Source organism: Chenopodium album, chromosome 11, assembly GCF_948465745.1.
Source record: "Chenopodium album chromosome 11, dcCheAlbu1.1, whole genome shotgun sequence".
In the NCBI taxonomy this organism is placed as follows: Eukaryota; Viridiplantae; Streptophyta; class Magnoliopsida; order Caryophyllales; family Amaranthaceae; genus Chenopodium; species Chenopodium album.
The window spans coordinates 51,144,079-51,161,522 of NC_137844.1; the positions used below are offsets into that span (position 1 = coordinate 51,144,079).

The 17,444-nt window shown below is 33.9% G+C and overlaps 2 protein-coding genes across 2 annotated transcripts; one reads left to right on the forward strand and one right to left on the reverse strand.

The window, feature by feature from the left end:
- The first annotated feature begins 3,835 nt into the window (after window positions 1-3,835).
- On the forward strand, window positions 3,836-10,231 carry LOC145567701 (protein IQ-DOMAIN 22-like). The gene is made up of 5 exons (XM_081627056.1): window positions 3,836-4,369; window positions 7,310-7,513; window positions 8,202-8,258; window positions 8,694-8,714; window positions 9,131-10,231. Exons 1-5 carry the CDS (start codon window positions 3,932-3,934, stop codon window positions 9,905-9,907), a joined length of 1,497 nt encoding a protein of 498 aa, XP_081483182.1. The 5' UTR covers window positions 3,836-3,931; the 3' UTR covers window positions 9,908-10,231.
- Window positions 10,232-11,677: 1,446 nt separating this feature from the next.
- Window positions 11,678-15,684, reverse strand: LOC145569097 (RHOMBOID-like protein 2). The gene is made up of 5 exons (XM_081628465.1): window positions 15,125-15,684; window positions 13,211-13,374; window positions 12,928-13,091; window positions 12,395-12,645; window positions 11,678-12,047 (listed from the first exon to the last, which is right to left on the reverse strand). The coding sequence occupies exons 1-5, from the start codon at window positions 15,424-15,426 to the stop codon at window positions 11,936-11,938; spliced, it is 993 nt and encodes a 330-aa protein (XP_081484591.1). The 5' UTR covers window positions 15,427-15,684; the 3' UTR covers window positions 11,678-11,935.
- Between the last annotated feature and the right edge of the window lie 1,760 nt (window positions 15,685-17,444).

Here is a 17,444-nt window from a genome sequence, read left to right on the forward strand (position 1 = left end):
TAGGTTGGATTTGTACCTTCATCCCCGAACTTCCAGTCTTGGTTCCAGTTCTATTGGAGTTAACGATCTCTTGGATCGTTAAGGGGTGTAACCTTCACCTCGTGAACGGTTTACAAGTTCCTAAAACTTGTTGGCGACTCTTTTGCTCTACCTTCCTTCCCTTTAGATGCCACCATGCTTAAGTGTATGATCACAGTGGGGTTCAAATTTGGGGTAATGCTTGAAATATTCCCTACAACACGCGCCGGCATCCCGGCATCGGATTGAGGCCAGCTACACGCCGGTCAGGCGCGTGTCACCTATGGTGGCGCGTGAGGGTGTTTTTAGGCGGCGATGTGAAATGGTAGTTTTTTAATACTTAGTTTTTTCTAGAGTTTTGCTTGCAAGTTTTCACCTTTCACTTGAAAGGGTTTTTCTTGGTTTAAGCACTTAGGATAAGGTTTATTTTCTGATTATTTAGTTGCTATAAACTTCCTAAGATATTAGGAAAGTTTTTAGTTAATTAAGTAAAGTTTGTTTAGGATTAGTTTTAGTTTTCCTATTCTAATTAGAAGTAGTTTCCTATTCTAGTTAGGATACTTGGGGGGCAAGGTTAAGGGTTTGTCCTAATCCTTATAGGGATGGAATTAGCTTATTTTTAGTAAATAGGGGAATTTCGTGGCTCTTAGAGACATAGAAAATCAGATTAATTTCAATAAAAATTGTTTAGCTTTGCTTAAACCTTTTCTTGCTAGTTTTCAATTCAAGGAGTTGTTTTGATAATTAGAACGTGCAATTCTTAGTTATTGGAGTAGTCTAAGTAGTTTGATTAGGCATTGAATTCGTTCCAGGAGTGGTTGTTTTCAAGGTCATATCCGGTTATTTTCAATCGTTTTTTGTTCGAATTTCTTATCAAGAACGAAGCTGTATTCTTATTGTGTGATTTTAGATTCTTTATTAATTTAAGGGGTTTAAATACACATCATCAAGTAACCCCTGACCGAGTAACTTGAGTAACCCCGCCAACTCGAGTAACCCCTGACCGAGTAACTTGAGTAACCCCGCCAACTCGAGTAACCCCTGACCGAGTAACTCGAATAACCCATGACCGAGAAACTCAGAAACTCGAGTAACTCCGGCAACTCGAGTAACCCTTAACCGAGTAACTCGAGTAACCCTTGTTACATGGTACAACAGGTCGCATACAAAAGTTGTGTTTGCCTAATTGTATACCAATGCATGTCCGCATTATTAATTAAGTTTATTATTGGTATTTAACTATTTATTATGATATGATATACTCCCTCCGTTTTTTTATTTTATTTTTATTTTTTTTTTGCATCACTTTGGATTGCACAAAGTTTTAGGAGAGTAATACGATATTGTGAGTGGGTGAATAAATTATTATAGTAAAAGTAAGATGGGGACTATGAAAGAGAAAGTATGTGAGATAAGATAGATATTTTTATTATTTCACTAGAGACCATAGAAGAGAGAAAAATGATAAAATAAGTTAAATGGGGTTTAAAGTAAGAGAGAGATGATAAAATATAGTATAAAGTTACCAAATATAAAAGTAATGCATTTAAAAAAAACACCCTAAAAAGAAAAGTGATGCAAATAAAAAAAAAACGGAAGGAGAAACTTCAAAGGGGCCAATGCAATATTTTTGAAAGAAAGGAAGAAAGCGATTGGACGGGTGTTCAACGGGCTGGGCCTAAACATGATTAACTTTTAAGGGTCATTTCAATTAAATACCCCTTATCTTCGTCTACATTGAAATTTCAATTGACAAGTCTAATCTTATTTTTGTGTGAAATTACCTTAACTTTAATAAGTAATTGTTTCAAGTTGTTAGATTTTGAAAAATACGGAGTACTATGCTTTAATTGTTTTCAAGAGTCAACATAATTTTCACTGATATAGCTCTTTGATTAGCTTAGAAAGCTCTAGTTGACAAATTTAGTGAGACAAGTGTATTCAATGTTTTTTGACATTTCTTGTTGGATGGAGCCATGGAGGTTGTATCAATATGAGAAAATTTGAACTAGAGCTTTCTAAATTGCTTACGTAAATTTCGTTATTACATAAATTATTTAAGTTATTGATATTGTATCATGTTAAATTCTAAGGCACCTCATATCTAGAAAATATTGATTTAGAAAGCCCACGAGTTGTGCTTAGTTGACAATCTTGGCCTCCTTTAGTAATTGACTTGGTCATGCTATGTCTTGCTACTCCGTTTAACTTTAGTTTAAATATGAACCAACGTGAGTTGGTTAGGCCCGACTTATGAGCTATGTGTCGTCTTATGTCATGCTGAAGTTCCAAAAGATGTTATGCGGTTTTGCCTACACCGTGTTGTACCATGCTTTTTATGATGGTTCATGTTGTGTTTCGAGTGAACCCGTTAAATTGCCATCATTACCTTTGTGTTCATGTGATTCATGCCAAAATTAGGTAATTCACCCTATAGACGCAAGCAATTCCATTTTGTAGACGCACAATAAATAACATTCATTTTCAATTCTTTTGTACCCTTCCACTACAACTCTACAAGTATTGATAAATAGTACGGAGTAACATAATTTATTTAGAAAAATTACAAAATAATTATTTTAGGCTAATGTTTCTCCTCATTTCACTAATCTACATTTATATCTTCCTCTATATCTCTCCTCTCCTTCATTATGCAATATGAATAAGAAGTGTCTTTCTAAATTACTCATAAATTACTCATATGCTTTGTAGTGTTTGTACTCGATTGTTCTATCTTTAACAAAAAAAAAAAAGAACTTTTCCTAGGCTCCTACACTCCTAGCTAAAAAGAGAAGGATGTTTTGTAAGAAGAATCAATGATGCCTAGTACAGATTTCAGAACATCATTAGTCTTGTCTTGTTAAAGTGTATATCAATATCAATTCAGTAAAAAGTGCATTAAAACAATACAAAGAGAATCACGGAATTGTTGAAGAACTTGCCAATTTTTTATTTTCTCTGTTTTAACACTGTTTAATGAGCAGAATGCAGATATGCTTAAGTTTGGTTCAATGATCTTTATAGGAAAAAAGAGTAAAAAGAATGTGACTATCACATTTATTGGTCCTAAATTTTTGTCATGTTTTTTATATTCTGAATTTAGGGGTTTGGCATGGCCCTAACTATATAGGTCTGGATACAGCTACTATTGCTACAATACTACTCCATAGTACTCAAGTTTGGATGGATGAAGAACAGCAGAGTATAATGCAGGAGTAGCAGAATAGGATAGAAGAAGATAGAATCAGAGAGAATTAGAGAGAGAAGTTGAGGAAGAGAGTTAGAGAGTGAAGTTGTTCAATTGATTTCTTAATCTTCAATTACAACCTAAGGTGCATTAATAAGGCATGACCTCTAACAGAAAGATTCTCTCTAATCCAGCTGTAATAAAACTAAGCACAAAGACAAAAGATGAAAATAACAACTTTGCTAATTAACATAATTTCCCACTAAAACCAACTAAAATATCCTTTCTTCTTATTTCTCCTGTATCATAAATTCAACCAAACAAGCCCTAAGAATTATCGACAATTCTCTACTAATCAAGATTTGACTTGAAGAGACGAGAGGAAGACACTACGTAGGATATAAACAGTCGCGAGTAGCATAGTTACTTAGACATGTGAACAAAAGTAAAATAAAATTAAATACCCCAATTAGATGATTAGTCCTCCAAAAAGAAGATTAACAACTCCATTAATAACATAATAATAGAATGAATAAGACGGTCCACGTGGGAAGTAAGAAAGAGGCATAGAATCGTCACTTTCACATACTCCCACTTTACAAGATTATAAAACACTAATTACTCCCAATTATTCATTTCAAAGTACACCCCATTTTTCTCCTTCCATTCCATTTATATATCTCCATCCTCTTCATTTTCTCTCTCTTCAATTCAAATGCCCCTCTTATGGGCAAAGCTTCAAGATGGTTCCGGGCCTTACTGGGCTTAAAACAAGCCGACCCGAACCCAACCCAAACCCCGAAAAAACAACCCAAAGACAAGCGCAGGTGGAGCTTCGTCAAATCCTACCGTGACAAATCCACTACTAAACCCCCTCATCCCTTGTCACGCCCTTCCGATACTAAGACTGCAGTCAGCGGAGAAGATGACGCGAATAAACACGCAATTGCCGTAGCAGCAGCCACTGCAGCCGTAGCGGAAGCCGCTGTTGCAGCCGCACAAGCCGCTGCTGCGGTTGTCCGGCTTACCAACAGCGGCACGTGTAATAGTAATAGTAATAATAATAATTGGAATGACAAAGGTGGCGCATTATCGGCGCAAGGTACCAGAGAGCAACGGACTTCTGCTGCTGTCGTAATCCAGTCCCACTTTCGCGGTTACTTGGTTAGTTTTTTTTTTTTTTTTTTTTTTTTTTTTTTTTTTTTTTTTTTTTAATAAAACGGTGTCGTACGGTGTGGTTGTTTGTTTGAGAGTGATTGAGTGAGTGAGCTGGGTTGGAGTGTCGTGATGTGTTTTCGTCGGTATGAGTAAGTGGTTTTCGACGCTAGAGAATACAGTGAGTGTGAGAGTGTAGACTCTAGAGTAATGGGATTCGGAAAGGTAGGGATAGTAGCATGTGCAATTTTAATAGCTTTTGTTTTTGTGGGAATTCATTATTAGTGCCTATTTACTCATTTTGTGTTACTTTTCTCAACTTGTTTATTCATATTTTTTTTAAGTGTCTTCTTTGTAAAAAACGGTGATATAGACGAGATTTGATATTAACACGAAGAGCTTTGTAGGCAAGGTTCGATATTAGGGGTTAGTATAATGGAAAGTCGTAACTCGCAACGAGTAGTGTTATAGACAAGGTTTGATCTGAGGTGATAGGGATAAAATTCGATATTAGGGGCGGATCATACTCCATAAAAGTAAAGTCTTGAATTGTTTGATTGGTTAAAAAGGTTTGCTTTACAAGTCTCTATTTAATGTTTGGTTCATGTACTGAATTATTATTAAAACTTGGGAAGAACACAAATAATCGGGATTAGGGAATAACTAATTGGGATTTAGGAGAATTAATTAATTATACATAGTATTATATGTTCGGTATGCTCTTTCCAATTATAGGGGATATATTGGTAATTATCTATGTATGAACAATTGGACATTGATAATATCATAATATATTGTGGTACAAGGATTATTTAATGGAACTCCTATAGTAGGTGTATGAATATAGGAAGAAATAGGAGTATATTGTAAGTTGGTGATTTAATGGTTGATAATGCCTCAATACACAGATTTGGCAAAAATACAGCTCATGAGTTGTTTCTTGTTACGAGTACCCTCAAGCAAGTACCCAGCTATTGCTGTTGTACGTGCTTTCGTTGTACCTATACGGATTTTGTCGCCCCCCATTTTGTGTTTTACTCGTCCTGCGCAATGTAACAATTAAATTTGGACAATGATAGTTTTTTTTTTTTTTTTTTTTTTTTTTTTTTTTTTTTTTTTTTAATGTTCATTTGGCCAATCATCTTCCCATCAATAACCACATGTAAATTTACATCTACAATTTATGGATCAAGGTTTTGGATTAAAGAGGTCAAATTGGCGAGAATTAGATGCAAAATGAGACATATAGTCTTATTGGTCAACTCCATTGAACACTTCTTTGTCTCAATGTCATCTGGTTTTTGGTTGTGGGGTTTAAGCTGGACATTTTGGACTTGCCGACCCTCGAAAACCACATGATTGCTGATTAATATATGCTAGTTGATGATAACAATGCATTTTTTAATGGGTGTGTTGTGATCTTAATAATTTTGGACCGACAATGAATGATGCACACGAAGTTTATGTGTAATCTAAATTGTAAGGTTGTGTCATGTACGTGTATAATTGAGCTATAATACTTTGGTTAAAATTCTACACTTGTTAGAAGTTTGACTGTGGTTTAAACTTGTAATGAGCAAGTGATTTAGATTAGATTCGCAAGACTCTAGCTTGTTAACGAGTATTATGATAATGTACGTGTATTATGATGATGAGCAAGTGATTTAGATTAGATTCGCAAGACTCAAGCTTGTTAACGAGTCTATTACCTTCGTATTTTAAGAAACTGTTTTCATCTTCCTTATTCAACTAATAATCCCTCCCTTTCTCCATCGCTTGGCTTTTTATTACTCCGTAATACTGTAAGTTACTCATCACTAGTAGAAGTACGAGTATTACTCCATTGATATAAAAAGTGATAAAGAGATTTTATCCAATGGTGATTATTCTTGTTTCTTCCTTAAACTTTAGTGGTAACCACTGTCTATTGGTAATACCCAAAGGGCAAATAGGGACTTTGACAAAACGTGCATGCATACATACATTGGATCATTTTACTTTTCTTCTTGATTTTAAAACATGGAGTTGGCAAACTGTCCTTTGGCTTTTGTTTTCCTTTTTGTTCTAGCTCTTGAGTTTTGTAGGATATTGTGGACTCTCCCCAAAGTCCCCACATTTTTTTTTTTTTTGTGAAAAATGGGAAAGAAAGCCTCTAAATCTCTATTTCTAGTGGTGAAAAGTAATTAGTCTTGTAACGATCGCACAAGACATTTTCTGGTTTTTATAAGCGATGTAGTATCTCTACTTCCAAATACAAGTTTTATTTAGTACAGATTATAAAATGGTCTTTAAATAAAATTTTCACTTTTCACTATTTTGTTTTATTGTATGTACCTTAACTTTTAAATTGATTTATACTGTGTGATTAACAAATGTTATCTTCTATACTTTTTTTCCCGTTCTTTATTCACCTTTAATCAATTAACCCGCCCTGTTTTCTTTTTGTCATTCATCTTTCGAAAAATGTACAAAGCCCAAGTGAGATTTCTATATAGGGTCAAAGTGAGTAAACATTGTTCTAACATTCAAATTCAGGGTGTTGACCACCTTTGAGATTAGGAGATCTAACTCTGGTACTAAAGAACAAATTTAGAGTAAAGTATTTGCATGAATACTGTTTATGTTTGGATTATAGTCAGAACTGTGTTTATTTAGGCACCTGCAAATCTGAACTCTGTATTAGTTGAATTGTCTCTGTCTTTCTTGAATATTTTGTCCTTTCCCTTATTTTCAGGGAAACTGTGCACAAAAAAGCTTCTCTTTTGGCTCTTAGTTCCCTTTTTTTTAATAAAAAAATCATGTTATTTTGTGCATTACTCTTTGGCGCCAAAAACTTTGTACATGTAACTAATTGATTGAATTGAAATGAAATGTTGGGCGTAATGTTTTTAGGTGGTTCAGAAAATATTGAATGCATTAATCAACTTGTTATGTTAATCATACATGCAGGCCAGGAGAGCATTGCGAGCATTGAAAGGGTTGGTAAAACTACAGGCTCTTGTCAGGGGACACATTATGAGACGAAAAACAACCGAAACAATGCGTTGCATGCAAGCCATGCTACGGGCTCAGGCGCGGGCCAGATCGGTCCGCACTTATATCCCTGAATCTCCTTTCTCATCTACCAAATCTTGCCCAATTCTTCTTCACCCAGTAAGGCATTATTCTTTATAAAGTTGAATTTGTAGGAAGCTTCTTTGAGATTTTTTCTTAGGAATGTTGACAAAAATATGACCAATTTGCATTATTTTTCTACTTTTATTCTGCTTTAGTCAATGGTGACAGTATGGATTTAGTTCTTTATCAATCTTTTGGGAAATAATCAGTTGTTTAGTAGGTAGAAAAGTGAAGGGGTGGTTGAAGTTGAAATTTTATGATTGAGCTAGAAAGACTTGGTCAATCATTTTTTTGGTAGCTGCTTTTGTTTACAATTTGGTTCGGCAGGCTTAGTTTGACCATTTTATCAACTGGTTAGCCAAATTTCATTATGGGAAATCTTAAATCTGATGTATGCTAAAATCTGATTTTAACATTAGTCCGTTTTGTTAGCTTTAGCTTTGACAATCTCCAAAGCCTCGATCTTTCGTGATTATTCAATGTAGGTCTTTTCGCATAAAGTTAGTTGGCCGATATTAATTCTGATTGATGGTTAATCTTATTCATTATTGATCTTAAAGATGCATGATATAAGCCAAGTAGTATCAAAATCTAATCATTGTTGACCATGAAACTATGGAAGTACATTGGAATTCTTCCTGCTTCTTGATGAATATTATGATGTAGATTGTAGTCTAAACTTGATTGTGCTGTTGATCTCATGTGTAAGAATTCTGTCTTACAGGGACCCCCAACACCTGATAAACCTGAGCAAGTTGTTCGAGTGAAAAGCATAAAGCAGGCAAAAAGACTTGCGTGGACCTGGTCCACAATAATATTATTGTGGACCCGAGGTCTATACACACGCAACTGACATTATATTGAACATAGTGACCATTATTTTTAACATAGTAACCTTATTTTTAACCTAGTAACCTTTATTAAAACTACTACAACGTTTAATAATATTGTGAACTTGAAATATGACGCTATTACCCTAATTTTAACATAGTGACCTTTATTATTCATATTGATCAGTATATAAAATATTTCATTACAAAAATAACCACTTAGGCATATATATTACCAAAATAAATTTTTATTTCAATATAGTGACCTTTTTTTTAATTATAGTGACCCTTTTTTTTATTAATAAAACAACCCTACTTTCTCTAATGTTAGTGGTCCACAATAAAATAGTGTGAACCAGGTCCATTTAAGAATTTGTATAAAGCAGGATCATTCACCAAACATTAAGGTATATATACTCTAAATAGCTTATTACTCCCTCTGTCCCAATTTGCTTGCCCCATAAACTATATTGGGATGTCCTTAAAGATTGTCCCTTTTCCTAATATAGTAACACGCCTCTACCACTAAACCCACTTGAATACACTCATAAAAGTGAAAAAGACATACACCCTCATCCACTTGCAATTTTTTGGTTCAATCTTTAATAAAGCACATTTTGATTGATTATGGGGCAAACAAATAGGGACAGAGAGAGTATAGTTTTGTATGTCTAATGAACCACAGTGCCAAAGAATTAAGGGTAAGATTCGTAGAAATTAAAAGTCGTGGCTATGATCTAGTTAATTAGCCTCAACCTTCAATCTTTTCTTCTCTAATAGTTAAGCAACATGCATTGACTTCAATTCTTTTTTCTTGCCGCAGAGGAATAGTTCAAAGTCAATCAGCCGAATGAACTCCATGAACCAGGATAAAATAAACTTGGGCTCATCCTGGTCAGACCCTCGAATGGAGGACTCAATGTGGGATTCACGAGCTACAGCCTCCTCAAGAACATGCCTAACAGATGATGATCGAGTAGATAAAATCCTCGAGATAGACACAGGGAAACCCCATTACACCTTTAGAAGGAGAAACCTCTTCGAGTCCTCTCACTCAGGCTTATTAACTTCAGAGCTTCTAAGCCACAGCCAGACTACCTCAAAGGACTCGACAACTCACCACACAGTCCAAAGCCCTGCGTCATGTGAAGTAGTTCAATCCCTAAAACCTCTTTTACTTCCACAAGACTTAATTGAAGAAAAGAACTCATATTGCACAGCAGAAAACAGCCCACAATACTGCTCAGCTGCCTCTCAGGGAGGCAACAGTTCAAGGACATTCACTCCTACTAAGAGCGACGGTTGTTTTAGTGGATACTCCGACTGTCCTAGCTACATGGCTTACACTGAATCAGCCAAGGCAAAAATGAGATCCCTTAGCGCGCCAAAGCAAAGGCCTCAGTACGAAAGAACTAGTTCGACTAAAAGGTACTCAATTCACGGCCTTGGCGAGCACCACCCTAGATCAAATGCACAAAGGGCTTCTGCTATGCATGCAAGTTTCACAAGCAAGGCTTACCCGGGATCAGGTCGATTGGATAGGCTCGGCATGCCAGTCAGGGACAGTACAGTAGTTTACTATAGTGGGTATCTCAATTAGAACAGAGTTTGTTTTGTTTAAATCTCTAATTAGTCTAACTTGTTGCAATCTCTTAGGATTAGTGTTTGTTATCTCTTTTATTAATCAAGTGTTATACTACTCATATGGCTAACCCAAAAGAAGGAAGCTAATGCTTCATATTCAGTATTGTTGAACCTAGATTGTCATTATTATTATTAACTAATGTTATCTTATTAAATGTTTTATAAAAATAAGTACAATAGCTAAATGACCAAGATATGAGTGTGGTCCATAGAAATGTATATGAATGAACATTATAAATCCCAAGATGAAGTTGGTTGAGATTGTGTATAGTTATAATAATGTTGAAGTGTTACAAATAATAATAATGTGGGATTTCAACAAGGTTAGTTGTCGGTGGTGGTGGTAATCATTATTAGCACCACAGTGCCGGTCAGGGTACGGTCACATTAACCCATGTAGCCAAGCTGTATACAACCCCATCTTTATTTAATGCTTGTGATTTTATGGTAATGTTTGTTCCTCGTTTAGTATGGTTGCTTAACAAGTACTACTTCACCCACATGAACATTGCTAAATGTACGCGATGAGTAAGGCTATTTAGAGAACTGTTCGGTGTGAATAAGAGAGGAAAGCGGATTTTGGTAAATTTACTTGTAGGCTCCTCCCTCTATTTCTTGTTTTTCGTCTTCAATAATCACGTCTATTTAATTGTGATGAAAAAGTAATATAATTTAGAAAACTATACGATTGGGAGTATAAGATAGGAAATTGGATTGCTTGTAGGCCTTGCTCCTTTTCCTCAACACATGACATACCGTTTTTTTTTTCCTTCTGTAATGGGCCACTCTATTAATTACTCCTATAATTTATTTATTTATTTTGGTGCAAACCCTATTAATTATAATGATTATATTATTCTAATATTGTTGTTATTAGCCGGTCTTAAATGATGAGTTTAATCAGCAATTCAGCACAAATATACTCCGTATTACGGAGTATTATAAAGTTGTGCGTTGCATTAATTTCATAGGCTTTCATTAATCATCATCGGGTATTTTTTAAAAATTATAAAGAAATGATAGGGGTTGGACCAACTAAATTTCCCAACATCAACTGATGACGACTTCCACAACCCCAGCTACATCTTTCTTACCTAATACTTTCCTGTTTTCATCGAATCATTTAAGTACATTCATCAATTTTACACCATGTAAATTACATTAACTAATTGTTTTTTTTTTTTTAATGATTGATATTGTACAAAAGAAAGCCACACACATCATTTTCTTCTTCAGACTGGCGAAAAGGACATCATTTTCTTTATTAGGATTGATTGGTTAAGAATTTTAATGCTGTTTATCACCTGTTATTGTCGTCTAGAGCTCACTAAAAGTTAAAACAGAAATAGCATCTTAAATTATGCTCTATTACAAGATTTTGATCCAAACAGAAATTGACCTACCCGTTCAAATTTGATGTTAATGTGAATCATTTTTGTTGTTATTGATTTTAAGCTAATTAACCATAAGATTAGAGACATATTGGATAGCTCATCACGTGAATATGACTCAATCAGATTGACGTGAAAGACTTCACTCTCCTATACTTGGAAATACTGAATTGAATTGTGTATTGTAGTATCAGTGTGAATTACTACATGTACTCATACTATTTAAGAGTCTTAACACTTATTCTATGGGGAGAAGCCATAGCCCGTCGAAAATATTGCAAAGTCGAAAAAAAAAAGGAATAAAAAAAATGATACACTGTTGCTGATTCACAACATTTAGACAACAATTACACACCCCTTTCCATTTAATAAATCATTCTATAAACACACTGATTAAAAAGAAAAGAAGAAAAAAAAAACAGGTATACGTATCACTATCTACTACTCCATGTACAATGATAACCGATATCCATCTATTAAAACCAAAACCAAAAGCGGAGAAAGAAGAAAAAAAAAAACTTGAAACTAACGTGGAAGCGAACATATATTAACGCATAGAAAAGAAGAGGATCAGAAAATCTGACATTTTCTTCTCAGTTTCCACACTTCCATTTTGAAGTTGGCACACAGCTCAGGTAACGGCACCATTTGCAATGGTCATTTCCATTCTTTCCTTGGAAGAGCATTACCAATCCAACAGTAAATCTGTGACAAACAACACGTACGATGATTATTTGATCAATCTACCAACAACATGAAACAGAACATACAGCGTACAATCAAATGAGAAGATGATTGGCAACAGTTAACCAAGGACCAGAGTGGTGCTTTAGGTTTGGATAAGGGTCAATAAACATTGAAGATGAGTAGTGAACACATTTCTATATGATGTTGTATGATCTCTCACAGAGTCAAAAGAAGAGAGGGGGGGGGGGGGGGGGGGGGGGGGGGGGAGGGGATCATATAGTATGTTTGTAAGATGTATGATCTCAAAGGAAAAAACTTCTAGAATAAAATTCCAGCTGAGTTTCATCATAGAAAAAGAGTCTTACCCAGCTATAAGCAGCGCTGCAGCAATAAAGAACAACACTAATTGATACGCCATGTATTTGGATTTCACACGTGCATGTTCTGGCATTTCGTGACGCTCCAGCCACCCAAATCGAGGACGTAAGAGTAACACAAACCCAAATAGGAATCCTGATATAAATCCTCCAATGTGTGCAAAGTTGTCAACGTGAGGAAGGATTCCGACTGCCAAGTTGATTGCAATCATGATTACAAGTGTGAACAATGCAGCAGCCTACAAAAATGCAAAGAAACTTAGAGACTTATAAACTTGAGGTGTACAACTTCAACATATTTTAGGTATTCTGCAGTTATTGGTGTTTATAACATACTTTTATGTTAATAGCTAAAAAACAAAAACAAAAATTAGTTGATACTATAGGGTTTACTATTGAAGCGCTAGTAATCATCTACACTCCTAGACTGGATCAACTAGGCATTGAATAAGCACACAAATATAAAAACCCTTGTTCAATTTACTTGATCAATCAGATCATAGTAACAGAGAATTTGTTACCTTGTTTGCATAAATTGTCCAATTAGTCAAGAGCTCGGAAAGCATTGCCCCAAGTAGTCCAAACAAAGCACCAGAGGCTCCAACAGAAATTTGTTGTTGGAGAAAGAGTGAAGACATTACAGATCCACCAATACCAGTACACAGGTATAATATTCCAATTCGCACTGCCACGGGTAAAATAAAAAACAAATTGAGTGCCCAATAATGTATTTACTTTTACATTTAGTCAGCCACACATAGAGAATATGAAATTTGTTTTATGATTATAGAAGAGAGACCATACCAAATCCAAATTGTTGTTCAAGGCGGATACCAATGAAAACCAAACTCAACATATTCACAAGAAGATGGATTACACCAGCATGCAACCAGATACATGTAATGAGTCTCCAGCCTTCATGCTGATGTACCACCTTATCCCATTTAAGAGCCCCCAGTTTCACTAATCTGCAGGAGTCGATTACACACCAATCAAAATAAGGACATGCTTAGGGTAACAAAAAAATTGGTTTTGTGTTGAGTGTTGACTAGTCTGACAATACTGCTATGGAATTCCAAGGAATGGGAAATAAATAAAAGAGAAATTTACTTTCTATTGCTCATTAATAATATATTCTTTCCCATCTCAAAAACATTTCTCCGGAAAATCAATGCTAAAGCCAACATAAACTAGAATTCTAAAATTAAGCACAAAATACTCGTACACAACAGCTACCCCATAATGTCATTCTAAGTCATATTCAGTACAACCCATAGTGAGATCCTATTTAGTTAACTAATGCACATCAAAACAATCATCTTTACAGTTACCTAACACCTATAATGCCAGAGTATTGTTTAAAGTTTTTTGCTAATTATAGCCATTAGGGCTATGAATAAAAGGACTGATAAGTATAAGGACTAGTAAGTATCCCAAAATGATATTAAGTTGAGAATTTATGACAACAGCTAAGTTTGGCACTTCGGTTATATGCTTTAAGTTTTTGATTAAAACTTCTCATTCATAGCCCTTGAGACTACGCCATCATTTTAATTGTTTCAAAATAGATATTAATGTTATACTCCTTTATAGTAGTAATAATCAAATTATGATTATCAAGGAGTTGGAAGAGTATGGAAATTGATTTTAACCTTCAAGCAAACTTATTAGTTCATGCTACAGTCACTTGACAGTTCAAATTAGTTAAGCTGTTTCACAAACACACACTTCCTCCATCAGATAGTAAACTTTTCCATAGTCCAGCCAAGCACAATGACATAATAGCATGCATACAAGGAAGAAATAGTCCCAGAAAAAAAAAAAACGTCCATAGATATGTAAGCAATATAAAACTTATGTAATGCTCACCATTCACCAAGTACATGCAATAATATCAGCCAAAAAAGCAAGCAAGACATATTCAAAATGGTTTTCTATTTGCAAATAAACCCGGTCATCACATAAAGAAGTCAAAAACAAATTAAAGCAGATTTTTTTGCTTTTAAATATGGAAAGCAAGCATAAAATTGAGGATCAACCCCATGATTGAATCAATAAAGATTGTTTGAAGGTGACAGCCACATAGTCTTATACCATGAATTACTATGAATTGAATCATACTCCTGAACACCCAATCAAACAAAAGTTCATTAACATATTGAGAAAAAAATTCCCAATAAAAATTGATTTTGACTAACGAATTCAAGCAATCCCAGATGCCCAGGTTAAAATTAAGAATCAGTATTTCTGAATTCCACAAGTCCACATTCTCAAAACTCACTCAGACGGCAGTTGCTAATACAGTAAATTTAGCAATAAAAATCAAGCAAAAACAACTACTTTGGGATAGACACCCACATTAAATTTACAAAGATTGAGCATAATAAGAAACCCCACAACAATTTTTCAAAAATCCATACTAAATATTCTAAATTCAAGCTAAAAACTGACTTAATTCAATTTAATAACAATATTTATCATTAACTTACAAAATAAGAGCTAATCATAATATAAGCACAAAAAATAGCTAAAATTCATCATAAACCTACACTTAATCAGCTTGAAAGAAGAATAAAACCACAAAAAAAGCCAAAAACCAAGTTAAACTCGGAATAAATCAGCTAAAAGAAAGCAATATCACAAGAAAAAAACGCCAATAAATCAAAAACCCAAATATAAACAATTAAAATCAACCCAAAAAAAAAGGTAGAAAATTACGTGTTAGAAGAAGGGCCGAGAAGAGGATTCTCATTAAGAGGTTGAAAAGAGAAGCGACCCAGAAATCGAGCAACACAAGTATTAAACCCAAAATTATTTTTAGGGCAATTGTTGACGAACATAACAATTATAAACATGGCAACATTTGCAACAACAATCATGGGTACCAACCAAGATGTCCATTGTCTTGCAGAAGATTCAATGTGATACCCAGATGCTGCAACTGGGTAATTCGACTGATTTGCGTAATTAACATTATTCACGTTTACATTTCTGTTCTTCTCTGGATCTCTACTATTCATGTTTGATCAATTGATTGATTTTCTCTCTCTAAATTTTAATGGTGGATTGAAGAGAATTGAGAGTGGTTGATTATGAAGAGGAAGATGAAGTGGGTGTTGGTGATTGGGTGGGTATTGATTGAATTTGATGCGAGTCGGTGAAGTTACTCTTACAGGGGAGAAATTGGGAGAGAAGAGAGGAGAGAGAAAGTCAGAGAATTTGAAGAGGTTGTGTTGTGATTGACTTGAAATTGATCAAATCCCAGCTATTTTGTCCTGTGTTTCTATGAATTTTGTAACATTATTTATCTATCTAACCATGTCTTAATCGCGTTTTATGTAAAGGATAATGACCTATATGGTGAAGACTCAAGAGGGGAGAACGATTTGAGGAAGTACTAATGTAGGGCTTGTTTGGTATTATTTTTGGTTTTCAGTTTCCTGTTTTTTAAAAACCAAAAACATGAAACAAGAAAAAGGTGTTTCTATTTTTCTGTTGTCAGTTTTCAAAATTATCATAATTTAAATAAGTTTAAATAATTTTTTATTCATTATGGGGCATATATCATATACTTTTAAAAAATAAAAAACCAAAAAACAGAAAACCACAACAATGTCAAACGAACCCGTAGGTTTGTTATACATTTTTAAGTGCATAACAAATAATAAAATATTAAAAAGCACATGAGGGTGAGAGAAAGGAGGAGAGAGATGGGTAAGTGGGACCACTTTTAAATGTACTATTAAAAGCTTATATAATACGAAGTACCATTGACTATGTAGTAATATTATTTCTACACGTAGTGAGTACCACTGAATGAATATATAGTACCACTACATACATATATAGTACCATTGAATGTTCAATGATACTATTTTATCATCCAGTGATACAATTGATCACCCAATGTACTACTCTAAAATCAGAAATGCATTTACGTGAAATGACCCCCATGCCCATCGTTATGCATTTACTCATACATCAATAACCTCCCTTTGGAAGGCCTCAGAATGATCCTATCTTTACTCTGGATGATGTATCATATTTTTAATGTGTTTTTTTACTACTAGTATATATATCTATTTATTGTTATTGTCGCAGTGATTCAGCAGTATTGGAATCCAGAATGTACATGAGTAATTTTTGTTGATTTAATTATAAAAATGTCACTTGGTTTGCAAATCAATAAAAATGACATGTTGATGTTATATTTTATAGAGTATCAATAATTTTATTGATTTAATTACAAAATATCACTTAAGGGCATGTTCTCATTAGATTATTTTCAGTTCAGTTCAACTCTAATAAGTTTATATCTAATGATATTGCTAATGATTTAAAGCCAAATTTCATATTTTTAAGCTTATATTACAACAACGATAATAATAATAATAATAATAATAATAATAATAATAATAATAATAATAATAATAATAATAATAATAATAATAATAATAATAATAATAATAATAATGTATATGTTTTTAAAATATTTTGGGGTTCCATGTTTTTAATATATTTTTCATAAATATTTTAATTATACAGTATATTTTTCATAAATATTTTAATTATACAGTATATTTTTCATAAATATTTTAATATGTATATTTGTATATACACATATATATAATAATAAATAATCAAAGATCATTAATCCGTAGTTAAAAATCACTAATCAATAAGTTCAGTTCAGTTCAGCTCATTTCAGTCAATAAGAACAGGCCCTTAGTTTTGTAATAATGCTAGTAGCAAGTTTATTATGTTAGTGATCACTTAGGAAAGAGAATGTGATGGGTGCACACAGTACACCAGCCTAGCTAAATGTTGTACTCGTAATAAATACAATTAGAAAAATTCGGAAGCAAGAGCAAACTTTAGTAAAAAAAAAATATTTACCTTGTGATGAAATGTGACTTGATAAACTGTAAGCTACATGCGTCAAAATACAAGCAACCAGGTCATTTTCTCTCTCAAAATTACCAAGTCGGTTCCTAGGTTCCTAGGGTTTCCCTGTTGTTCTTGGTGTTGCTCCATCTTT

Coding starts and splice junctions, on each gene's coding strand:
- LOC145567701 (XM_081627056.1), top strand. CDS start 3,932: ATGGGCAAAGCTTCAAGATGGTTCCGGGCCTTACTGGGCTTAAAACAA. Junction 7,514..8,201: donor GCCCAATTCTTCTTCACCCA/GTAAGGCATTAT, acceptor TCTGTCTTACAG/GGACCCCCAACACCTGATAA. Junction 8,715..9,130: donor ATCATTCACCAAACATTAAG/GTATATATACTC, acceptor TTCTTGCCGCAG/AGGAATAGTTCAAAGTCAAT.
- LOC145569097 (XM_081628465.1), bottom strand. CDS start 15,426: ATGAATAGTAGAGATCCAGAGAAGAACAGAAATGTAAACGTGAATAAT. Junction 12,646..12,927: donor GGACAATTTATGCAAACAAG/GTAACAAATTCT, acceptor GCATTTTTGTAG/GCTGCTGCATTGTTCACACT. Junction 12,048..12,394: donor GCAGCGCTGCTTATAGCTGG/GTAAGACTCTTT, acceptor TGTTTGTCACAG/ATTTACTGTTGGATTGGTAA.